Source organism: Nematolebias whitei, chromosome 9 (genome assembly GCF_014905685.2).
Source record: "Nematolebias whitei isolate Nwh7 chromosome 9, NemWhi1, whole genome shotgun sequence".
NCBI lineage: Eukaryota > Metazoa > Chordata > Actinopteri > Cyprinodontiformes > Rivulidae > Nematolebias > Nematolebias whitei.
This window is the reverse complement of record NC_056506.1, coordinates 39701854-39727768: the sequence shown is the minus strand read 5'-3', so window position 1 is coordinate 39727768 and position 25915 is coordinate 39701854. Positions and strand designations below refer to the sequence as shown.

Here is a 25915-nt window from a genome sequence, read left to right as displayed (position 1 = left end):
AAGCAAGAAAAACAACAATTAAAAAAAACAAAAAAAAAACCTGTGTTTTTTTTATACAAACCCACCACTGTTTTAACTGACAGTAAGCTTTTTATAGTTAAGCAATACAATACCAAATGTCATATTAGCTCATTTAAGAATATTGAAGATAGTCCGGTGAGGTTTAAAATACTTTTTTTAGATAAATCTTGAAGAATTTAACAGTAAAGTATGCAAGGATAAAAATTCAGGAATATGTAGACTTATTTCGTTTAACCTTTTCTAAAATTAAAAACTGCAGCTTCTTGTTACAGTGAAGGCATCAAAGCAGTCATTAGTTTGAAGAAGTTCAGCATAAAAAAAAAAAAAGCAATTTACAAACTGTAGTGAGGTTTATTCTGTGTCCTTCTGTTGCTGACCAAGCTGCACGGACAGCAGCATTGTTCTTTTGAGCGTAGGGACATGTCAAGTTACTCAGAAATTAAGTTTTCAATGGCGAACAGCTTTCATCTTACTTGAGGAGTTCATAGTTCTTCTCATTCAGGCGAACAGCGTTTTCACGCCAGAACTTCTCTGACTTGTGCACAGGACTCCATTCCAGGCGGCCAGACTTGAGCTCAGAGCTGTATTCATCAAATGAGCTAAAAAAAAAAAAAAAAACAGCAATGAAGAAACACAATTAAAAGAGAAAAGTCCAAGTATTACAGCTTTTATAAACACAAAAGCTACTTTCATTTCCTCCATTATGATTTGAGAGGAGCAGAGGAGCACAATGAAAAAAGCTAATATTTAGAGATCAACCATGCGAGGAATCAATGCAGCATTCAGTTTCATAACGCACCTCATCAAAGATATAGTGTAATATCCTCAATTCTAATAAGCATTCAATTATAATTATAGATGACTCCACACAGAAGTCCATCTCATATGCTGTGGAATAAATTACAACTAAAAATAAACAGTAATTGCAGGCTATTCATGATGGTTTTCAATAAGTACCTGAGATCCTGGACACTCTCGCCCAGCCTCTCCAGCAGGAACTTAATGTCGTCAGTGATGTCCTCATCATCGTACTTCTGCTGCTCAAGATTTTCCAGCTGCTTCAGCACCTTGCACTGAATCATGGCCAGAGCGTATTCCTGGCGAGTCTCCCTTTCTGCAGACTTCTCCAGGAGATTCTGTCGCATGTAATTGCGAGAAAATATTAAGCTCAACTGATATAAGATCTTTTCAGTCAAAAAGTAAAATATGTGTACATCTATATCCGAAACAAGGATTTAATAACAAATAAATTTAGTCCAAAAAAAGTCAAACTTGGATAACATCTGATTATAGCACCTGATATTCATACAACTCTCCATAAATATCTGAGGTTTAACTGTTGACTTTGTACATATATTTTGATTAGTATCAGATTTACACATGATGGCTAAAACATTTATCAACTGTCAGACATGATGCTGCATTCTCCACACTGTCTCTGTGATATTGTCATTTTTTTAGGTCAAGACATGATGACAGAAATTAATTCACAGAACTGCTCAATGGCAGTGCAGAATTTTTAGATGACATGATTGTCTTAGATGTCTTTGTTCAGTAATGCCAAAATCTGCTTTCTGTTTCTTTTATTCAAGACAAAATCCATGGAGATGTAAAACAACTTATTACCGAACAGAACTAAAATAAACTACAGGTCTTTCTTGTAAATGAGACAACCTGTCTCAATTAGATTTCCTATCTAAATAAAAATAAATAAAATACATAAACAGTAACGTTGTCAGATGGCTTTCCCGATGCAGCCTCAGGATTCAAAGACCATGACAATGACCACCTAGCTACCACAACCCCATAACTAAACAAACTAATACTGTATGCATTATGAATCCATAGAATAATTGCCAAATATTACATTTCTGGAAGTTTTTGTTTAAAATAGATACTGAAGCAGGCATGTTTTAAATAAGAATTAAATTTTTGGTCTTATAATTGTAAAAAAAAGAAACGAAAGAGAAAAACAAACAAAAAAAAAAGTTCAAGGATTATAAACAGGCACAGGCAAAAGAGAGCACATTACTCCAGTTTTGGCCTCACTGAACTGGCTCCCGGTTCACTTTTGAATTCAGTTCAAAATCCTTTTGTATGTTTTTAAATCTCTGAACAGTTCTGCCCCCTCCTATCTCGCTGATCTGCTGCAGCCATATGTCCCACAGCGCTCTCTGAGGTCAGTGAATCAAATGTTTCTTTCGGTTCCAGGAACCCGTCGTAAGCTCAGAGGTGACAGGTACAAAACTGTGGAATGACTTATCACTGCATGTCAGGCAGTCCCTCCTCTCGCACTGTTTTTAAGTCTTGCTTAAAAATACACTTTTATTCCCTGGCATTTGACACAGTGTGATTTGTTCTCAACTTGTCTGTATTCTACAGTGTTAGCCATTTAATTATCTTCTTCCATCCGTATCTATATTTTACTTTATTTTTTTGATGTGTGCTTGGCTTGTTCGTTCTGCTGCACAGCACTTCGGTTGCCCTTGTTGCCGTTTTAAGTGCTCTATAAATAAATAAAATGTAAATAAATAAGTCAAAATCTATGGCCAACTTGTCAAAAACTCAACCTGAGGATATGCCGATGCCAAGCAAATGTTGCTACATTTTCAACCCAAAACTGAAAAGTGATTTTAGCTAAAGCTTGACCGAAATATCAGTAGAGACGATATTTTAGGCCAATATAGGGGTTTGGGGGCATATCAGCATCAGTGATAATTGGCCCATTATACACAATATAAACACTACAAATTTTCACCCCTAAAATGCTGAGAACAAGCCGTGTCCTTACTTGCAAATGGCATACAGTATATGTACAATGTACATAGCAGAGGGCGCGTGCGGACTACACAAACAAAGACTGTTTTTATGACCAGTGTACCACTTGTAAACCTAGTGTGGGAATAGGGATAGCGTGGACCTGATTTGCTTAGCTTCATAGTTGCTAACAGCCATGCTACATAAACAAGCCTTGCACCCCTCATAGTTCACCAGTAAAAAGAATATTACATTATTAATGTTCTTATGCTGTTCATATGCAAGAACTGTATTTTGACAATAAAAGTATTTCAAAAAGGTAAAATATTAGCATATTCTTATGTTTGTAACAAGTGTTAAAACAGGTCTAAAAGTAGCTGTTTACTTAGATCCTTGGAGGTTGGACAAAGTGCAAAAATTGTCAGCAAATATCTGGGTTATCAACAGCCGTCTCCTCTCAATATCAGTATTGACGATTGTCAACATTTCCATATAGGTCGGGCTCTAGTTTTAGCAGCTGGCCGGTGAAAACATGTCTTACCCTAATAGAGCTTTTACAGACACATCTGTGGGCATGCCATAGCTAAAACAAGCACTTCAAATTTGTCCACAACAAACAAACTGCTCATTCTGCTTCTTGCAGAAGAAATATGGATACTGGAAATGTCTTTTGGTTGATGAATCAAAGCTGAAAGTTTTGTTTTTTCTTCAAAAATTAAATAAATACCAACTTAAAAATTTATAACTACAAGTTAAAAATAATTTAACTTTTAGTTCCAAAGTTTGGCTGGAGAGAATCTCTCTCTCTGCAGTGCTGCATTTGAAGATGTGTTCAAGGACGTGCAGATGGTGTGGATAATTTACATCACTCTGCTAGTCCCATGAGGCGAGGAGAATCATTTGCATAATGAGGACATTTGGGGAAACATAAACAGAATAATGCTGATTATATTGTAAATAAGTTTTACAAAAGAAAGTTTTGCACTTGAAATTCCGAACATACTTAATATTTACAGTGACACATCAGGACCCCCTGGGTCTCAACAAAACAATCCCTAAATTCTTGTTGAACATCTGTCCTCGTTGTCAAGAACACACAATGTGAAATAAGTTGAATGACTCCAGGGAAAACCCTCTTATGACAAGACTCTTCTCCCCTTGCTACTCTCTACTGTTTTAATTAGCCGTAACAAGCAGTCAAACTCAAAAAGAGGAGGGAAACAACTTTCTGGGCCAATTAAAAAATGGAGACCCCTTTCTATACAATCGCTTTAAAAAAACGATTGATGTGAAAACTTTAGAGGTCATGGGAATTAAGATGAAAAAGCTCTGTGTGAAATTAAAGCCACAAATATATGAATGCTCACTCAGGCGAATGCAATGCAGTACATTCTGTCCTCGAGAATTAGGTCCCACTTTTTCCATTTAGAATAAAAAAAGAACATAAGGGAGTTTAAAATGTTAAAATGAAAACATTTATGGAGAAAAATCTCAAGGACAGCAATGATGGAAACTCTTGGAAAATACACAAAAACCCGATAAATTGGGTTTGAAAATCAGCTTATTCTGGGCTCATGTTTCAAACATGCAATCAATGCCATTTATCTCACCATTGTACTTGGAGCAAGGACGCCGGGACTGTCTGATGTAGCTGGGTTGGACAAAGCCAGTGTATCACTGAAGCTTTCATTTAAAAATCCATATTTGCTCAAACCTATAATTCACTGACTCAAGATGAATATATTTTGTATGATAATCAATATGATTGGTGCACAGGGTAGTCAGGTAGTACACAGTATTAATTGGACCACTGACACGAGTTAAAGCAGAGGATGTTTGTATAAACATGTGTAAGCAACACTCAAGAGTATATTTTCATAAACGTCCTAAGACTGTATTTTCTACAGCTCCAGATGTGTAACAACAGCCTGGCAGACTCACCAACTTCCTATAGTTAGAAAGCACCTTAGGATAACGAGATAAACAAGGCGTTTCACGCTGATCCAATTTGGCTAACACATAATGACAGGGATTTCATTACCTAGCATAATATGAAACAGCAAACCAGAGTCCACAATGTAGCTATTAGAACACCATTAAATATTTACAAGATGTTCTGAGTAATCACAGCAGGAAGCTGAGAGGGCAGAATATTCATAAATCACATTAAAATTTATTTATGAGGCGGTTAGCCTTGTTTACAAGAAATTGTTTCAGTTTCCTCTTTTTATGAAAAAGCAAAAATATGCAAAAATGCAAATGCTGTGCAAAAATAAGCAAAATGCACACCAACTAAAACGTATGACGTATACGGTAAGTTTAAATAATATAGTACAACCTGAAAGCTACTGGGATATGTTTAAAAGAAGCACAACATTTCCACATTTTTAATCTCATTTGTTTTGCCACAAATATGTCCCCACACAGGCAGAACTCTAAAACGTAACTTCAGACATTTCTGTACCACATGACAATAAAAACAATTACTGACATTTGCATTCCTTCATTACTTCTTGATCAATACAATGGAGTCATAAAGCAGTCTCCCAGTACATGTACACTACCACAGGCATTTAATTTACTGTACAACAGTACTTCAATCCACAATAAAACTCTAAATAGTAATAAATAGCAATAAACACCCTCACTGAAGATTTTTCTCACGTTTCAAAGCACGGAGAAACTCAAGTAAAATATGACAAACATATGTTTTTCAGGCAACTTTTAAGCATACAATACCTAAGTTTTTAATCACTTTTAGCTAAAAACAAACAAGATTTATCTAGCAGCTACAGAGCAGTATAGTTGTTCATTTAGAGCCATGATTCTGAGCAGAGCAAATAATGAAGTCAATTCAATTTTTATTTACTATAGGATCAGTTTTATAATCAAACTGAATAAAAATGTTACTTAAGCAGATAAATCTTCCACAGGACAACAACAAAAAATGTGTAAACTGGTGTGTCTACATTTTTCTTTACGAAAAGTAGGATTTAAAAGGCAAATAAATTGCATTTAAAAAAATATCCACCAACCCTGAAAGCAGCCAGAATGATTCGAGTGACCTTCTCCTTGACCGACTCCTGAAGGATGTCAGACAGGGCTGGAACCACGTTGTAGCGTCTCAACTGTTCACAGAGCTGAGGACTGAAGGCCAGGAGCCATATACAGAAGATCATCTGGTACTGAAGCTGGAAGCCACACTTGTTGCTCAGCACTGCTGTGATACTGAAAAAGGAAAAAAATTAAAGTAAAAACTAAAATGGGCAAAATAAGAGCAAAGTGATGGGAAGAGGACACACATTTATATCTAATGCCTGTTTACTCAGAGGAGCTTGCACAGTTGTGTACCTGCATGCTGCACCTCCATTATTTTTGATTATAGTTAAGAATGAAATATTCAGACAGTTTTTAGATAATGGATGAGTTGCTTAAAATGCAGGGTTATAGTACTGAAGCCCACAACTAGACAGAGACAAAATGGCTGTTAAGTGCAGAGATGTGGACCATATAGAAGTCCAATAATTATCTCAAGCGTTCTGCAGTATGACTGGTTTTACAATCCAGTTTTAAGAACAAAAAGTGGAACCATGTCAAATACAGTGCAGCTGGAAAGTATTCACAGCACTTCACTTTTTCCATATTTTATGTTACAGCCTTATTCTAAAACGTATTAATGTCTTTGCTCAAATTTCTACACACAGTAGCACATTATGACAATGTGAAAAAAGACATTTTGAGATTTTTGCAAATTTATTAAAAATAGAAAACTAAGAAATCACATTTACGTTACATATTCACAACCTTTACTGTGAAGTTCAAAACTGAGTTCAGCTGCGTGCTGTTGCCACTGATCATCCTTGAGATGTTTCTTCAACTTAAATGGGAGTCCACCTGTGGTAAATTCAGTTGAGTCGACTTGATTTGGAAAGCCACACAATCTGTCTATAGAAAGTCCCACAGCTGACCGTGCATGTCAGAGCACAAACACCAAGCATGAAGTCAAAGGAATTGTCTGTAGACTTCTGAGACAAGATTGTCTTGAGGCACAAATCTGGGGAAGGATTTAGAAAATATTCTGCTGCTTTGAAGGTCCCATTGAGCACAGTGACCTCCATCATTCACAAATGGAAGAAGTTTGGAACCACCAGGACTCTTCCTAGAGCTGACCGGCTGTCTAAACGGAGTGACTGGGGGAGAGGGTCTTAGACAGGGAGGTGACCAAAAGCCTGATGGTCACTCTGTCAGAGCTACAGTATGCCTCTATGGAGAGGAGAACCTTCCAGAAGGACAACCATCTCTGCAGCAATCCACCAATTAGGTCTGTATGGTAGAGTGGCCAGACGAAAGCCGCTCCTTAATAAAAGGCACATGGCAGCCTGTCTGGAGTTTGACAAAAGGGACCTGAAGGACTTGCAGACCATGATAAACAACATTCTCTGGTCTGATGAGACACAGAATGAACTTTTTGGTATAAATGCAAGGCGACAAGTTTCGAGGAAACCAGGCTCATCACCAGGTCAGTACCATCCTTACAGTGAAGCATGGTGGTGGTGGTGGCAGCATCATGCTATGGGGATGTTTTTCAGCAGCAGGAACTGTCAGACTAGTCAGGATAGAGGGAACGATGAATGAAGTAATGTACAGAGACATCCTGGATGAAAATCTGCTCCAAAGTGCTCTTGACCTCAGACTGAGGCGACGGTTCATTTTTCAGCAGAACAACGACCCTAAGCGCATGGCCAAGATCTCAAAGGAGTGGCTTCAGGACCACAAGCCAGTGTCCAGACTTTAATTTGATTGAACATCTCTGGAGATATTTGAAAATTGCTGCACAGATACAGTATCTCCCATTCAACCTGATGGAGCTTAAGTACTGCAAAGAAGAATGGGACAAACTATCTAAAGATAGGTGTGCTCAGCTTGTGGCATTATATTCAAAAAGACTTGAGGCTGTAACTGCTGCCAAACATGGATCAACAAAATATTAAGCAAAGGCTGTGAATACTCGCGTGAATGTGATTTCTTCATTTTCTATGTTTAATTAATTACAAAAAATGTCAAAAAATATTGTTTCACATTGTCATAATGACGTATTGTGTGTAGAATTTTGAGGAAAGAGATTAAATAAATCAAGCAACTTTCTTTGTTAAAGCCAACGCTCAAGGGATTGCTGCTCCTGATCATGTAAAACCTGCAATTCTTTTATTAATTTTAAAAACAATCAAGAAACATGTAAAGTTTACTCAAGACTGCAAGCACTGAATTTTATTGGGTAATTAATAATATCACTTACTTTTTAATTATGGGGTGGGGGGCACGTTTGTAATTTGTTTGTTAAATATCTGTTTTTATTTGTTTCATTGATGTTGGATGTTTTGTTATTTATTGGTAGTATTTTGTTTATTGTCTAGGCGGACTACAGATGAAAATTAATCCAAGGCTAAATCTGGTGCAATGCATGGAATGTTTTGACATTTATGTTATAATTGCACTGTCCTGATTAAATAACGTGAATTGAATTGAAATGTCATCCATTTATTACAGAGAAAAAACAAACAAACATATTAAAAAACAGATGGGTCATTGTTACCAGAAACATAGCTAATCCAAGGGTAGCCATTGTTGCGTTGTCTTCTTGGAAATATTCTAGTCACTGATATTCTAGTCACTGATATTCTAGTCACTGACACATTTTGTTGATAAGTCTGATGGGGACTTTCACAAGAACAGGTGATCAGTTAGAGCTGGTTACATTATGTGAGAAAGCTTTGTAGGGTTAAAATGCAATGAGCGTGTTGAGTTTGTGAGAACAGAATGACCATGGCTGATATTTTTGGATAAATAAAAATAAAAAAAATTTGAAAAAACAATACACTTGTATTGTCTTGTATCTCTTACACATAAACACATTTAATGAGTGGTAAAAATCAGAGCAGCTCACTAGAATCAGTTTGCTTTTAGAATAGGACAGTGTTTCCCCTAGATAACTTGCCATGGCAGGGCGCTCATCTCGTCCGTGATTTTTTTTTTTTTTATGTCTGCGGGGGGGGGGGTGTCTGGAACAGAGACTTGTCCTAAGCTGCGCAGCGCGTTGTTTAAACCAACGGTTTTGGGGGACACAGAGACAGCCGCGTTCTGTTTGTACCGACAGTTTTCGAGTGGCGGGGGTGCGTTCAGCGTGAGGGTTCAGCGTGAAGGAAGAGGCTTCCTTTAGCTTTTTAGCTAGTGCACCTGCATTTCAAGCCGCTAGTTTAGCGTTACGTCAGTGCCAACAGGTGGTTGGGGGTGGGGTTCCGTAGACGGGGCGCTCGGTTCTGTTGACGGGTCGGGGCGCCCCGCTTGTATAATGGTAGGGGAAACACTGTAGGAGTAATATAAATCACAGCGCAACAATGCATATTTTGGGTGTTGTAATTAAACATTAATTATTATACAACTATACAATATAATTTAATCTTTCAATAAATCAGATCTGTATCATTTTAATATAATTATCTAAAATTAAAACCATGTCAATTCTCATACCGACAAGACACCTAGTACATTTAAGCCAAACCCTACGAACAGCACAAGTCAAAAAAGGACAAACTCTTGGTAACCTTTGTGTGTCATTTTTCATATTTTTCTAGACTGTGGAAAAACTGCAGCAACCTTGAACAACAGGAATCATCACTCACCAGTTGACTCCATCAGCCTCCACCCAGGCAAACCTATATTCATTGACCCTCAGCATCAGCTGAAGACACCCAGCCACACACTGGACATATTGAGAGCTCTGAAAAAGACAGAAGCAAATCCCAACCCAGGGCAAAAACGTTAAAGCCAAGTACTTTCAATGCACTGGTGTAGATTCTCAGTCGACCGGGACATTGCAAATCCTAAAGGTTTAAAATCAAAGCAATAAGCAGCAGAATAGAAGTCCAGTTGCTTTGACTTTAAACTCGTTTTCTTTGATTTTTCAATGCGATTTTGAAACATCAAGTGGTGGAAGAGAAGAAAGCACAAGAAAGACCAGTCTACACTTTGCATTACTATAACGTAACAAACCTGAGGCAGTGCTCATGCAGTCAAACATATGTGTACACCAACACATGCCAGATCACACAAAACTCTACAACAGCGGGGAAGGAGTCCGATCACACCTGAGCAGAATGTAAAGTGAGATTAAAGAGCAGGAAGCTGAGAGGAGAAAAATAGATCACATTAATCTGTTTAAAAAGAGAGGCTGAATAAAAGCAAAGGTCCAGCAAGAAATTCAGGCAGCAATGAAGAAGAGCAGACGTTTCCTGGTTGAGAATGCAGAGGAAAAGGAAATGATAGGTCATTAGATAGCTATCATGGACACCATTGAGCACACTTCTCAGAATAACTGCGATATGCTCGGAAAGTATGGGATTCAAGATGGTGGGAAGCTGCTGCTGCAGTGCAAATGCTATTTCAATTTTGTCTTGTTAGTCTAATGTTCAAATAAAGCGTTTTGTCATGCGCCTTCAGCATTAGCGGGAACTGGCTTCCAGCATGCATTTTCCACCTGCACAGTAAAGATCAACGCGTGGCAGCAAACACCATGCTGTCTAATTGGAGAGCTCTTTCTGAAATTGCTCATCAACAACTATCTGGATGTATTAATGAAAAACTGGAGTGCAACAACAGGATGGGTGAGAAAAGACCTGAGAGCCCAGTTGTTGCTGACGAAAGCCTGCTTCACAAACCCTGCTGTTTTCCATTTCTTTTTCATTTTTTCTTGAGGTACTGGAGGGACTAAAGGGTCACTTCACTCATACTCACTTCACTGGGGGAAATAGTTCCTGCTCCTGTTTCTGTACCATGTAGATTCTAACAAAAGATAAACAAAATAAGTGCAATCCATCACTTTGAGCCGAGTCCCAATGAAGGAGAAACACAGAATGTGCTTTGACCACTGATGAAATTCAGGCGCAGCAGATGCACACCGATTCCTCTCCTGGATGTGCTCAGGACAGAAAAAAATAATCAAAGGGCAGTTTCTAGAACAAGTTTAGATAAATAACTTGCAAAATGTGGGAAGTTTAAAATGAAAAGAGGGAATAAAATAATAAAGATTTGAAACTGTTTATACCAGATCTGAAAAACAACATTGCTGCATGAAAGCTATAATAAGTAGTTATTAGTCCAACTAAAGGTCTAGCATGCCTGATGAAACCCAGGATGAATACATTTACCACATTAATTTAAATGATTTTCTTTTAAATCAAGAACACAGAAATTCTGAAAAAAATTAACAGAGATTAAAAAAAAAAAAAAAGAATATTTGTGGCTAATTAAATGATTAGTGCCATTAGAAAAATGAATTAATTTAATTTTTTATAAATAAAATGGAAGATTAATGAAACCATAGAAAATGTTGGTTTGCAATTCCGGAAAATGGGAAAAATAATCATTTTTTAATCAAACTTATATATACAACATGTATGTACAGCCACAAAATAAGATGCTCATTTATATCATGTCAACTACTTATGGGCTAAATACTTTTACTAATGCAAAAGTATTTTATTTTACGTAATCTCCAGATATTAATGGTCAAGTTGCTCTTATAAAAAAAAAAAAAAAAATTACAGAAATACATTTAGCAACTTTTAAAAGCAAGATTAACACTTTTTTGCAATATTGTTTATGAATACAGTTTTTCCTTGTTTATCGCAGGGTTTAGGCCCCCCCCCCCCACGCAATAAGTGAAAAACTGCGAAGTAGGGATAGTAGTACAAATACTAGTAGTAATAATTTATATATTAAGGCTTTATAAACCCTGTCCACACTCTTGCAGTATTCTAAAGTACAAACGTGCTAAAAGAGAACAGAATGTCATGATCTCCACTCTCTGCCAGCCCACTTGCAATCACACTCATCATCCACTCCCAGTCTCCCTCCTTCTGTGCACATAAACAATTTAAATTTAAATACTGTAATATTTTCAATAAACAATCCATGCAGCATGGATTGTTTATTGAAAACATTACAGTATTCAAATTTAAATTGCAGAGGAGAGAAGCGCAACAGGACAGCAAAGGGTTAACCCTTCAGGCAGCAGGTGCAGCACGGAGCAGAAATGTGCTTCTTGATCAATTACACTGTAACCACTGAACATAGAAGTTCTGTTATAACTTTTAACACTTTGATATTTTGTGATTATGATGATTTTACGATGTGACATACGTTGAATTTTAAGTTGGAAGACAAAAGTCGATCGGTGCGGCTGGGCAGCAAAGGGTTAACTCCTCACAAAGCCGATGCAGCCGGAGAAATGTGGGCATGGCAGAGAGCGGAGATCATGACATGCTGCAGGAGAGAACTTCTCCTTGCACCTAATGATTTAGCAGGTGCTAGATAATTTATTTCAAATAAACAATCCACGCTGCTCTTGCGGCTCATCCATCAATCAGCCAATTCTGTGTCATGTCCAATCGTACTATGAAAAACCGCGAAAGAGCGAGTCCGCGAAAATCGAACTGCCAAGTAGCGAGGGACTACTGTGGTGGCAAATGTACGCCGTTTAAAAAGACGACCATCGGTAAAAATAACGACACTGTACAACAAACCCAATGAGTTCTACACGGAGACAATGACCTATTTAGCTTTAAGAATTTAAGTCATCCCAGTATTTGAGATTAGAGGTCCAACCTTTGCGGTTACGTTTCGGTGTTTGTACCTGTGAACTGAGTTGGCTTTTGATCCAGTTGTAGTAGTAGTTCAGATCGCTTCCCTCCATCAGATCACGGCCCCAGGCAGCCAGCTTAGCGATGATCCTCGCCGCCTAACAGATTAAAGACAGCATTTTATATTCAGTGTGTGTCTGCCAACAACACATTTAACACAGTCTCAATGAAATGAATCAAGACAACTTTGTATAATTAATATTTTTAGTGTATTGGTTGCTGTAACAAGTCAAATGTAGTCACAATGGGACTGAATAATTTTATTAACAATTATGGTCATTTTTGTTTTACCGCCTTATTTGTGAAAGAGCACTACTGTGAGAATGACCTTAAAGAAGAGTGCTAACTTTAGCTTGTCCTTCGCACTCAATAAGCTCTTCTTTAATTTAAATTCGACACATTTATAGAAAAAGTTAAGCGAGTTCAAGGTTGAACATGTAGAGATAATGAGAGGTTTAGTTTATAAGACTATCAGGAAATACTTTGAAAAAAGTTTAGCAAAACCTGTAGCTCAGTCTCCATCTAAAATAATAACAATAAAAATAAAAACAGGACAAATTAATATCCCATCAACAATTTCAGCTTGGTAAATGGTGCCTGCCTTGTAATGAGACAGGAACAAAATCAATTTGGAGTGCCAATTTCCAACTTGCCAGTGGAAGATATGTGGAAACGTCCAGGCTGAAGTCTAAAAGCTAGTCTCAGCATGACACCTGGATTGAGTGAAGTGTTGTGTCACACACTTGAAGCCACATTATGCCCACCTGCTGGAAACCATCAGGATGGTTTTCTTAATTAGTCAGAGTTGTGTGTGTGTCCTGTCATAGTACTAGGCTTGTCATTAGATGGGTCAATCTTGAACCAAAGAGCAGCAAATAGATCATTACATTAATTATCCGTTTCTGAGAAAAAATAGGGGAAGGTTGTGGTGTGAGGAATTATTGATGCCTTGCTAAGATTAGCAACAAACATCTGTTAAAAATTGATCGTTGTGAAAAAAAACAATTTACTGAGTAAAACAGCGTGCTATTTATCATTTGGTGCTTTTTCCTTAAATGGTAGTAGTTAAGTTTTACAGTCAAACCAAAGGTATTTATAGATCACAGATCACTGTGCACATACTGTACACTGTTTACAAAGCTGTTCTGAGCTCAGACTTGTCAATTAAAACACAACAGGAACATGTTAATTGGGAATGCTCATGCTTTTTTTTAAAGAGCATTTTGCTCTCAAGATAATCTTTTTTCGACTTATCCTTCTTCAGTGGTCGCCACAGCGAGTCATCCTCCGCCATCTCACTCTGTCCTCTGCATCCTCTGTTCTCTCTAACTGCATCCATATATCTCCTCTTTGTCTTTTTCCTGGCAGCTGCATTTCTAACATCCTTCTACCAATATACCCACTGTTCCTCCTCTGGACATGTCCAAACCATCTCAGTCTGGTCTCTCTAACTCTATCTCCCAGTTGTTCAACCTGTGTTGTACCTCTGATGATCTCATTCCTGATCTTATCCATCTTTGTCACTCCTAAGGAGAACCTCAACATCTTCATTTCTGCAACTTCCAGTTCTTTCTCCTGTCTTTTTGTCAATGCCACTGTCTCCAGACCATACAACAGAGCTGGTCTCACCACTGTCTTGTAAACTTTTCCTTTGACCTTTGCTGACACCCTTTTGTCACAAATCACTCCTGAAACTTTTTTCCATCCACTCCATCCTGCCTAGACTCTCTTCGTTACCACATTCCCCATTTCCCTGGACAGTGGACCCCATGTACTTAAAGTCCTGCACCTTTGTGTCCTCTGCTCCTTGTAGCCTCACTGTTCCACCGGCCTCCCTCTCATTCACACACATGTACTCTGTCTTACTACGGATGACTTTCATTCCTCTTCTTTCAAAGTGCATACCTCCACCCCTGAAAGTTCTCTTCCACCTGTTCCTTGTTCTCACCACAGATCACCATGTCATCTGCAAACATCATAGTCCAATGAGATTCTTGCCTGACCTCATCTGTTAGTCGGTCCATCACCAGAGCAAAAAAGAAGGGTCTCAGAGCCGATCCTTGATGCACTCCCACCTCCACTTTGAAGCTATCCGTCACTCTTACAGCGCATCTCACCGCTGTGCTGCTGTCCTCATACATGTCCTGTACCAGTCTAGCATACTTCTCTGCCACTCCAGATTTTCTCATGCAATACCACACCTCCTCCTTCGGCAGGTAAATGGCTTTAACTGGAGACTGGAAGTACTTCCGTCATAGAGGTTTAGTGTGCAGCAAAACCAGCTAAGACTGGAGCAATTTATTATTAGTAAGAAGAAAAGAACTTAAGTTCAGGAATGTTTTCTTTCATTACAAAGGCAGGAAGCTGGATGTCCATACAGATTTTTTTTTACAAGTTAACGATACATGCCTGGCCATACACATGATACAACCAAAACAAAATCATCATACAAGACCACTTTCTTCTACTGAGTTAGGATGCACAATGAACACAGGTCAGTACAGTTACTTATTGTTTAATGTTCCTTTAAATTCAGGAAGCTGCTGTGCATCATGTTCTGAAATGTATCTAAAAAAAAGCCTGTGTTAATATTTTTAGCCAGTTATACTTCCAGTGTTTCCCCTACCATCGAGCGCCCCCCCCCCCCTCCCCGACAACCACCTGTCGGCACTGACATAACGCTAGCGGCTCGCACTGTAGGTGCACGAGCTAAAAGCTAAAGGCAGCCTTTGTCTGTACAAACAGCGCATGGCTCAGATGTGTCTCTGTCCCACCCCTCCAAAAAAAATGCTGTCTGTACAGACTGCACATAACTGAAATGTGGGAGTGGTGGCGCAGAGGTTAGAGAAGGTGGGCCTGTAATCGGAAGATTGCTGGTTCAAGCCACGGTACCGACAACATCAAAAATGCGGGTAGGGTAGGTGAAGCACCCACACCTGCTCCCACCCTCATTCGCCCCACTCTGGACCCATGAGCAAGGCCCTTAACCCCCATCTGCTCCCTAAACAGGTCTCTCTTGAAAATGAGTTCTCGTGGCTCAATGAGACTACCTGGATAAATAAAGGGTAAATGAAAAAAAAAAATGTGTCTGTCTCTCTCCTCCACCCCTGCTCTAAAACTGTAAAACTGATGGTGCAAACAGAACGCAGCTGTGCCTTTGTCATCCCACTCCCAAACTGTCGGTATAAACAGCGCAGCTCAGGACGTGTCTCCGTCCACCACCCCACCCCCGACAAAAATCACAGACAAGATGAGTGCCCTGCCATGGCAAGTTATCTAGGGGAAACACTGACTTCTGAGGCTTTTCTGTCAGACATAACTACAATGCTAAGCCTTTGCTTTCCAAGACCATCAATGACCTCGCTGCCAGTTCACTGAGGGTCCTTTCTGTGACCACTTCTTGCAGTTATAAACCACTTCAGGCACTTAAATCTTTTCACCTGTCCATTTTTCCAGGTAAACACAAGAGTACCAATATCTTACACCTGACTTGCTGCCTGGCACAAAACACAGCTTAGAGCTACCAATGTAACAAGATAATTGAGGTTATTCACTTTACTTGACTGGTGTTTATAATGCTGTGACTCTCAACTTACCATGTGGACAGTAAACAAGTCCTGACGATTCAGCATGGGAAGGAAATAGGACCATGCAGTGTTCTTGGTCTTTTTGGCATAGTCAAAGAAGATGTTCACCCTCTGATGGTTCTCCTGGATGACAAGTTAAGTACAATCTTGGATGAGGGCTTGCTCTGCAAAATTGTATATGAAACTGACAACATGAAGTAAAATTTATTGCTGGAAGCAAACACACAAGACGACCCTCGTATATTAAAATGCAAATGAACATGTTAACTCCCCAAAAGGGGAACTGTTATTGTACTTATTCCTTCTAAAAGTTTAAATATTTCCTAGTAAGATACAAAAAGGTAGAAAATTACTGTCTATAGATATTTCTACCACTCCCCATGTATTTGTGGAATATCTGCAAAACCTAAATCAAATTCATTCTTCCTGAGAGTAGAACAGTGTGATCTTCAAAGTGATGCTTATATAAATTTAGCTTCAAATTTATACCTGTCAAATTTGTTCAAACCCAGAGTTTCTGTCTGTTTACCTGCAGAGTGTCATCAATCAGAGTCAGGATGTACTGGACAGTCTGCTCCTTGGAGATGTGAGCCATCAAGTTCAGAAATGTTTTTGCACACTAAAATAAAAGCACAAACAAAACTTGTGTGACATAAAAAGATCAACAAATTGTCTTTTTTTTTTGTTGTCGTCAGGCATGTCTGAAAATGAACTCGACACAAGCTGATGTCCACAACATGCAAGCTTAAGACTAAAAAGTTTTGTCAACACAATTTTCCCAATGAGCAGTGATCTCTTTAGGACGACTTCAGAGCAACAATAATGTAAGAGAAATAAGCTGCATCAAGATGGACATGTTAGTGTTGGGTACAAGGGGAAATTAAATTTAAATCAGAAAGTCAAACCTTTTTAGAAGTGGAAAAATGCTTCAAGTGTTTTTAAGTCTTATTGCTGAACTGCACAATTCTAACATTTTACAGGAATAAAGCAGGTTAAAGCAAAGTGTGCAAGGATAGTATGCTGTGCTTTCAGTCTAAGCTCCTGGATCTTAAATGAAGATGATGGAACAAAGATATTTGTGTTTGCAATAGTGTTATGGGAAATACATGATTGCATTAAAACAACTGCCAGTTGACTCATTCATTTGAAAGAACCCTAAAGTTTATTAATGCTCCTAATCATTGTATTATACAAGTTATAATTTGCAGTTTTATTAGCTGTATACAGCTGTAAAACCGATCTGTCACATATTGCACTGGTTGAGTTGAGTGAGCACAAATTATTGACAAACACAGATGTGCACATGGTGCACAAAGATTACCTGGTGTCCCTCTTTGGTCAGAATGAGTTGTTTCTCTTCAGAGTTGGCCTTTTCAAATTTCTTGATGAACTCACAGTCCTCAGTAGAGATCATCTGACTCCTACAAGCAAATGAATAATTAAATAAATAAATACAAAATTGCGACAAAGAAATGTTGGAACATGACTGAAACTTGGTGTTAATTCAGATTCAGTTTGTTTATAGCACCAATTCACTGCAAAAGTCACCTCAGGAGACTATAAGTAAGTCAAAAATCCACCTAAGGAATGCTTGCACTAAAACAAAATATCTGAACTGGGGAAATGACTTCAGGGGAAAATAAATCTAATAAATAATCGCAAGTACATTTCTATTTTATTTTTGAAACAAAGGCATCCATGTCATTGACACATTTGTGGGTTTTCTTGTCACTGACATGCCCCATTAAATTGCAAAATGCAGCTTAAGCAATATTGGTAGGTAACAGATCTGATGTGCTCTAGTCTAGATGAACACACAACTAGGACAGTAAAGTTTACAGCAAAGGTACACATGTAAACTTATCACACTAAAATCAGACCACTGGACATAGAGTGGCTCAAAAATTTGGCTGTGGGTCATAAATATGAACTGCTGTACAAAAACAGTCAACTTAAAAGAGGAAGTACCACTCAAGACAGTGAATCACACTCAATACAGGATTACCAGGAAACGCTGCATTTAGACATGTCCTGGTGCATGCTCAATAATCCAGGCAGATAAATCTAACAAATCTAATGAAACAACATTTTGTCTTTTATCCAGAGGACATCTTCAGTCTTTTGGATAAATGACGAAACATTTCAACAAAAAATAATCCATCCAGAGGCCCTGACTCAAACTTGTTAGACTGCTTTTAGACACTTGCACTGTAACAAACTTGCAATTATTTCCCCCGTCACAAAAAAAAAACGAGTGATTTTAGAAGCCCACTGGTCTGAAAACACTTATGTGCTGACTATAATACAATAATACAGGGGAAAAAACAACTAACAAAACCCCACAAACACGATTAGTCAGTAAACATGTCGTGTGCCAAGTCAAATGGAACGTAGGGGCTCCATATCAAGTTCAAGTCCAAGTAGGTTTTATTATCATTCGCATCTAATGTGATACTTGAGGTGGAATGAAATTGTGTACACAGGGTCTCAGTTACATCCAACAATAGCAAAAATATAAATTGTAAAATGAAACAGTAATAAGGATCTAAGATATAAACTAAGAAATACACTCATCTAAGAATATGCTGAAGTACAAAACAATACGTATATCATTTTAAGTAGACTTTATAAAGTACGTGGATATATAATAAAACAAAATACAAAAACTTTTCACATCAACACTGGAGTGGAATTTAGCTGCAAAACTTGTTGCATGAACATCTAAAACCAAAACGTGAATTTAGTAGTCATGGCCAATCCACCAGAACTGCTATCTCTACATTATTTCTACATTTCAGTTGCATATCCAATGAAATTTTATGTACAAAACAAACAAACATTTTCTGAAATCAGTTAGAACTTCATAATAATAATAACAGTAATAAACTTACTGCAGGTAGGATTGCCAGTTGACCAGATTGGCCCGAACCTCAGCTGCTTTTGCAGCAATGATGTTGGTGGGCACTGCAGCATCCACAGCCCCGCGAATATCCATCTTGTAACAGATTTTCTAAAAATGATCTATTATTAAAAATACCACCTGTGGAAAAATAACCAACAGACACACAAAACCAGGTCAGATGATAGGTTTCATTGCTGTGATGTTTAACAAGTCGAGGGTAGTAAACAGCCTTTTTATAGACATATTTATAGCTATAAGTAATTAGCAATAATATATAGTTTTTAATATTAATTGTTTTCATTTGACAAGCTAACAGGAAAAACCAGCTAGCTCCTGTGTTAGCTAAGCCAATCAATGTCACGATTATTCATTAAGGACCTTTCAGGGATAAAGGGTGATAATAGTAAGCCGGTGGCATTTCACAGTAATCGGACTGTAACCCGAAATATTTTAAACAAGAAAAACAGCCATATTTAGCGGTTTACAGAAACACGAAGCACCGTTAGCTTGCCCATGGGCTAGCTCCAAACCACCACTAGCTAAACATGCTAACCGTAAGTAGCTCTGCTAATTTAGCTTCGAATGCATTCTGGAAACTGTCAACATAATGAGAACTACATGGGGAACGACATAAAATGTAACGCAGTTTAACAAAAAAAAAGTGTGTTGGCCAAATTATTCTGTATAAAAAAAAATAGCTTGTATACGTACTTACCCTGCTGTTGTGTTGTGCTAACAGCTGACAGACTACAACACGGTCTGTCATGTGACAGTCAGGCGGTCACATGCTTCCCTTCCGCAGCAGCATCTGTACCAAAGGCAAGTTTCTCTGAAGTTTGAAACGATTTAATCAACATACAGATGAACTTTTTAAATAAATGTTGCCCCTACTATAAAACTACTTGAGGTTTCTACCAAACGTGTAGATTTAAAGAAGAAATAGTGAACTGAGAGCCACACAGACTGAGCCTGCAACAACAAATCAGTAACACAACTGCACATTTAACTCACATGTCTTTATGTTTATTATGATAGAATAAATATTGTGAAAACTAAATAGAGAATTATAAGTTGTTGATTTTTTACAGATAAGACCATGTCATCTTAATAAATGAAGACCAGCTCATTTGATAAACATATTTGTTTATGCTTCATGTGACTTACTTATTTAAATTCTGATTTGTTTTATCACAGGACTATCTGTTTTATTTTTGAGTTCTAGTGCGGATGAAGTCACTGCCCAATGAAGAGGTTTGACGTTTATCAACACAAACAGACTGGCACAGCTGAAGATTTATTATAAAGGAGAAATTATTACAGAGCATAAGCAGTCATGAATAATTCCATGCCTGTCACTGGTCTCCCTCTTTGTCCATCTTGTTCAGACATTAAGACCTCCAGGTTTAATCTGGCCTAAGCTGGTGAGACGCAGTAAAGCAGAGGAATCAGGATTGCATCCAGTGGGAACACTGTCCTAATCCCCTTCTGCCCTCTCCTTTGTAAACACTCGTTGCATCGTCAGGGTCGTTGATGCTTTCCCCGCCTTTTTTTTTTTTTTTGTCCCTACAAAAAATCTTTCAGTTCAGACAATGCTGGGAAAACATAGAAGAGAGGAATGGGAATGCATGGATTTCTTATGATCTCAAACGGACTCGGGCCTCATGTGGCGAGTGAGGCTTTATAGTCAGATCATGCCATGTGCTAGTGCAGCGGCGGTGAGGCAGTGGGAGATCAGGCCCACGTCTGTGCTGCGGGGGATCAAACGCACCAGGGTCCTGATGTGGCAGTGGATACAGGGACTGGCCCGGGCATGCAGACGAAACGTGAGCTACCAAGTCAACTACAACACTTCTTACCAGGAGGAACCAGAGATGGTGTGCCTTGAGGTATGAACATGTGACTTTTCATAAAGTCCTGTTTATTTTTCATGATTGAAATAAGGGTTTCAATTCAGGTAGGTAGAACCCAAGCTATATTAAATTCAATTGTAGCTCTAATAATAAGACAAAAAGCAAAATGACACTGATCATTGTTGCCTGCCAAAAAACAGTACCATACTGGATTAAAATGGTCCCTACAGATAATTCATCTAACATTTATAATTCAATAACTGATGGCATTAAAGAAAACATCCCTTAACTTAAGTTCTTTTCTTCTTACTAATAATAAATTGCTCTAGTCTTAGCTGGTTTTGCCGCACACTAAACCTCTATTTACAGAAGTACTTCCAGTCTAAACAAGGCTTAAGAAGATTAAAAGGAGAAGATGGTGCGCCTGGAAATAGTGCAATTTGAGGTAACTCTAAATAAAGCCGTGGGGTCGAATGAAATGCGCTGCAGCCAGCGTTAACGTCCGAGTGCATCGTTCAGTAAGAGACATCTGAGCGGTTGTGTTGTAAAGACACGAAGTGGCTAAATGAAGGATTTCACGTAAAGTTTGAGAACGATTCCAGGTAAATAGATAATTAAGGACTTCCTACAGCATTCTCTATTGAGGAGAGCTGTGTGGCTATTCAGAGGCAGGAAGGGATTGGACGGCACAGGAACTGCAGTCAAATCTGACTGGGAGGTCAAAATCAAGAGGGCACTTAGTCCAGGTCATTGGCGTTCATTATGCACACTCCAGTGGTCGGATCTTATAGCAGTCTAACAACAACTGAAGGAAACGAGTATGCAAACATGCAACATAATTGTGACTTGAAAATCCTAGCTGTCTAGGAACATTTTGTACCTTAATGTTATGTATGAATTTAACAAGTAAGTATTGAGGTCTGAATCAATGAGGCCCTCTTTTTATAGCAGACATTTTTAGTGGGAAAAGCACAAGAGTTCTTAATAACCCTGACGAAAGCCCTCCACCTATTCACAGGTGTTTTCACTCATTCTCTCTGATTAAACCTTTATTCACACTGATTTTAAGAGGCACTTCGACAGCAGATTACGAGTCATCAGGGTCTGTGAACAAAGTAAATAATAATGTCATTAGTTGTCTTACCCAGAACAGATGCAATTCAAGTGCCTGGAGAGCTGGCAAACTGTCTTCCCTTCAGCTCAAACCTAGAATTACGTTTCCACGGTCAGACTTCAAGAGAAGGGACTGAGTTTGTATTAAATGTGCCGTCTCATTTTTCACACTGAGGAGCGTTGACGTCAACCTTTTAATATTATGGAAATAATGTAATTAGCCAGTCTATCAGTTCATGGTTGTTGACTTCGGTACCCTATTTGCTTTTGATGGATGTGTTTGTTTTTTTACAGCCCAGGAATAAAAATTGGGAAATGATAATTGGCATGTATAGACTAAGTATCTTTTTTTGTTTGTTTTCAGAAATGTTCTCTTTAAATCAAAAAAAAAAGTTTCTACCTTGTACATTTTTAATACAGCGCATTGTCATGTGATAAAAAGGGACAGTTCAATATACGTTATTGATCCCAAAGGGAAATTTCATAAAGTTACATAAGTTCACATATATAAGTTCATAAGTTATAACCGTTTTGGTCAAACCTTGTAAATATTATGAATAATTAAAATATATAAGTGTGTAACAGATGTGTTTAAGATGACTCTCAGCTACTACCAGCACAAAGGACCTTATAGTTATAACCATTTTGTGTTGGCTAAGGTGGATTAACTGTTGAGGCCATCTTGAATTGGGTTAACACCAAATGTTTTATAGCGTATAGATACAGAGACGATGAATTTTGAAACATTTTACTAAAATGTGTCCATTGGTTCATGTCATAATTTTGTTCACAGACAGTATTGACTCTAAAAGTTAATGCTTTTAAGTAAGTTTTAAGCAATGGACAATGTGCAGAGCTTTAAGTATGTATGTCCATCCATCCAGTCATCCATCCATCATCTTCCGCTTATTCTGCAGTCGGATCGCGGGTGCAGCAGCTTGAGCAGGGAGGCCCAGACATCTCTTTCCACAGTCACCTCTTCCAGCTCTTCTGCCTTCTGGAAGGACCCCAAGGTGTTCCCATGCCAACCGAGAGACGTAGTCTTTCCATCGTGTCCTGGGTCTTCCCCGGGGTCTCCTCCCAGTCCGACATGCCTGAAGCACCTCCCTAGGGAGGCGCTCAGGAAGCATCCTTACCAGATGCCCAAACCACCTCAACTGGATCATTTTGATGAGGAGGAGCAGCGGTTCTACTATGAGTCTCTCCAGGATAACTGAACTTCTCACACTATCTCTAAGGGAGGGTCCAACTACCCTGCAAAGGAAACTCATTTCAGCCGCCTGTATACTCAGTCTCGTTCTTTCTGTCACTACCCAGAGTTCATGACCATAGGTGAGGGTAGGAATGTAGACTGACTGGTAAACAGAGCTTTGCTTTACAGTTCAGCTTCCTCTTCACCACAACGGACTGGCACGGAGTTTGCAATACTACCGACACTGCACCGATCCATCTATCAATCTCACGCTCCATTCTTCACTCACTTGTGAACTAAACCCTGAGATACTTGAACTCCTCCACTTGAGGCAGAACCTCACCACTGACCCGAAGAGAGAAATCCACTCTTTTCCAACTGAGGAACATGGTTTCAGATTTGGAGGTGCTGGTTCTCATCCCTTGAAGCTTGAAGTACGTGTTGATTATATAAAGAAGATGATGTGAAAAGATGCCACTTGGCTTCTAAATCACCACATTAAAGGTTATCAACATTGAACCTGAAATGAGTAATTGTTCTAATGTGCACAGGATTTCACTCAAAATCATTTTTCCTCGGTTTAATATAAAATACATAAACTTACACACAGTCTCAAGAGTACTCCATCATCTGAAATGTCGTAGTTTTTTAAAGCTTGTTTAAAATGAAATCATTTTATTGCAATAGCTCCAGTAGCGGAACTTAAACTAATAAATGCAACTTCCAGGATCAATTCCAGTAAAAAGAGTGTCTTGTGTTCTCAGTATGACACTGTGCACAAAGCTTTGAAAAGCTCTAAAAGTGTTTGTTCTGTGTTTATTATTAACAATTGCACTAAATTGGAGAGTCATTTTGCATGGAGACCTGCTGCACTTCGTCAATGGAAAAACCAAACATAGTATGAATCTGTAACTTGATTGCGATGATGCTGATTATGCACTATTAAATTGACTCTGACATTTCTTGTGCCTTGGGAAAATGGGAAAATGAATCTGGGCGCAGAGCATCGTATAGTTTGTGTGTACGTTTGCTGCTGTGACTGAACAATCTTCACCTTCAAAGTAACTCGTGATGCTGAAGTGTTGAAGTGCAAATGTTGCAGCCACCCCACCAGTTCCTTTCTGCATACTGAGCTCCAGCTCCACTTAATCTAGGCAATGTTTACAATCCTGTTCATCAAATCCTGAAAAGATTTTGTTCAGCTTGTCATGCAGCTGTTTTCTGTCTTGTCATTGTGGCCTTGTGGGCTCAGATAAACTCTCAACTTTACTTGGAATTGAGCCCTTAAAGGGGAAACAGTGTGTTTTTTCCAACTCATCCTCTGCTTTGTGTGTATTGGTCTCACAGACACTTTTTGCGGGTCTGCGTTGCATAACATTTGCGCAAGGGGAGGTGTTAAGTGAGATGCTGAGAAGAATCAGGGATGAAGAGGTGTGGATGATCTGGACTCTCCTCAGTTAAGCACTTTGGAAAAGCAATTATTTGAGTGGGAGGTAAATCTATTCTTTCTCCCTCTTTTGACAATATAGACCTAAGTAGGTCTATATTATAAAGCATTGACAGGCTTTCATTAAGACTGCTTTTTTGTGGATCTTCATGCCCCGATGTGGAGCTGGTGAGGTTGATTTTCACAGCATTGGGAGGCATCTTAACTGATAGTGTGGCCCCGAAAGGGAATACCATGATCGTGCTGGTATAAATGTAATAGATAGAAAGAAAGGTGTGTCACACTGGAGTTTTGTAGAAAAGGCAGGTACTGAGCACACAGTGCCATCTTGTGATTATACAAAGGAAGACAGCGCGCGCTCTAAGCAAAAGCGTCTGATGGTTTGTAGCAAATTACTGTGACAAATCAGAATATAAGTCCCATTTTATCTATTTTCTTGAATGGCCTTCACAGATTTTATCATTAAAATTATGTCAAAAGAGAAAAGGGACTGTGGTTCAAAAAAATGTTTGTAGAATACAAAATTTCCCAGGATATTGAAGGCATCCTCAATCAGTACATGATGTTTCCACAGATGATCGAGTTAGTGCTGTAGCTGCCTTCAGATGGCAGTGTTGTCCTCTGCATCAGTACTGGCAGCACCTTTTACTTCTAAAAGGAGAAACTGTGCAGCAAATGCTGTTTTGTTCATGTGGCAAGCCTCAAACGCCAACATAGGTTGAAGTTTTAAATTTAGACCATAACAAAACAAACTGATTTGTTTTTCATGAGTGCATATGTGCAGACATTTACAGTACTGGGCAAATGATACCCCCTTATTACGCTTTGTTTTCAGTAAGCATTTTTGTCATTTTGAGATAATCGCCAGGCTTTCTGAATGTTTTTTTAAAGCTCTTCTTTCTTCTAGGGCTTTGGCTGCTTTTTCACTTGTTTTCTGTTCAGTACTTGTACCCAACCATATCAGTATGTTTTGTAGTTTGTACTTAAAACTGAAGTACTGAAGTTCCATATTTTAATGTATAGTGTATTTTAGAATGGTTTTAACTGCATGTTTTTAATTGATTCAGCAAAGCTTGGTTTTAAAGTTTTTTAATCACATTTTTATTTTGTTTTTATAAGCCAGATGTCAAAGACGAATCTCCATTTCATTGAATGTTATGGACAATAAAGTTGAATTGATTGATTGATTGATTGATTGATTGATCATCAAAACCAAGACACAGAATCAACGTGATGCATCATTTGATACAATTAAAAAATATTTATTTAATAAGTTGTCTGTTTTGTGTTGATCCAACTCAGATTTATCCTTGGAATTTAAGAGCATTCCCTTCCTCTTAAGTCATAT

General features: G+C 38.4%; 2 protein-coding genes across 5 annotated transcripts in view; one reads left to right on the top strand and one right to left on the bottom strand.

Annotated features, from left to right (window-relative positions):
* atp6v1h (ATPase H+ transporting V1 subunit H) overlaps positions 1-19729 on the bottom strand; it is a 37521-nt gene extending 17792 nt beyond the window's left edge. The window contains exons 1-11 of one of the 3 annotated variants that reach the window (XM_037681810.1): positions 19681-19729; positions 18955-19103; positions 17385-17484; positions 16593-16682; positions 16073-16186; positions 12470-12574; positions 10570-10617; positions 9459-9556; positions 5814-6006; positions 979-1157; positions 495-620 (exon numbers count right to left, since the gene is read on the bottom strand). In XM_037681810.1, coding sequence (XP_037537738.1) covers positions 495-620; positions 979-1157; positions 5814-6006; positions 9459-9556; positions 10570-10617; positions 12470-12574; positions 16073-16186; positions 16593-16682; positions 17385-17484; positions 18955-19058 — 1157 coding nt within the window. In that variant the 5' untranslated portion in view covers positions 19059-19103; positions 19681-19729. Of the gene's footprint in view, positions 1-494; positions 621-978; positions 1158-5813; positions 6007-9458; positions 9557-10569; positions 10618-12469; positions 12575-16072; positions 16187-16592; positions 16683-17384; positions 17485-18954; positions 19104-19676 lie in introns of all 3 variants that reach the window. The other 2 variants (XM_037681811.1, XM_037681812.1) reach the window with 2 other exon arrangements.
* An 859-nt stretch (positions 19730-20588) lies between these two features.
* rgs20 (regulator of G protein signaling 20) overlaps positions 20589-25915 on the top strand; it is a 15439-nt gene continuing 10112 nt past the window's right edge. The window contains exon 1 of one of the 2 annotated variants that reach the window (XM_037681807.1): positions 20589-20851. In XM_037681807.1, coding sequence (XP_037537735.1) covers positions 20627-20851 — 225 coding nt within the window. In that variant the 5' untranslated portion in view covers positions 20589-20626. Of the gene's footprint in view, positions 20852-24532; positions 24614-25915 lie in introns of those variants that run through there. The other variant, XM_037681809.1, reaches the window with a different exon arrangement.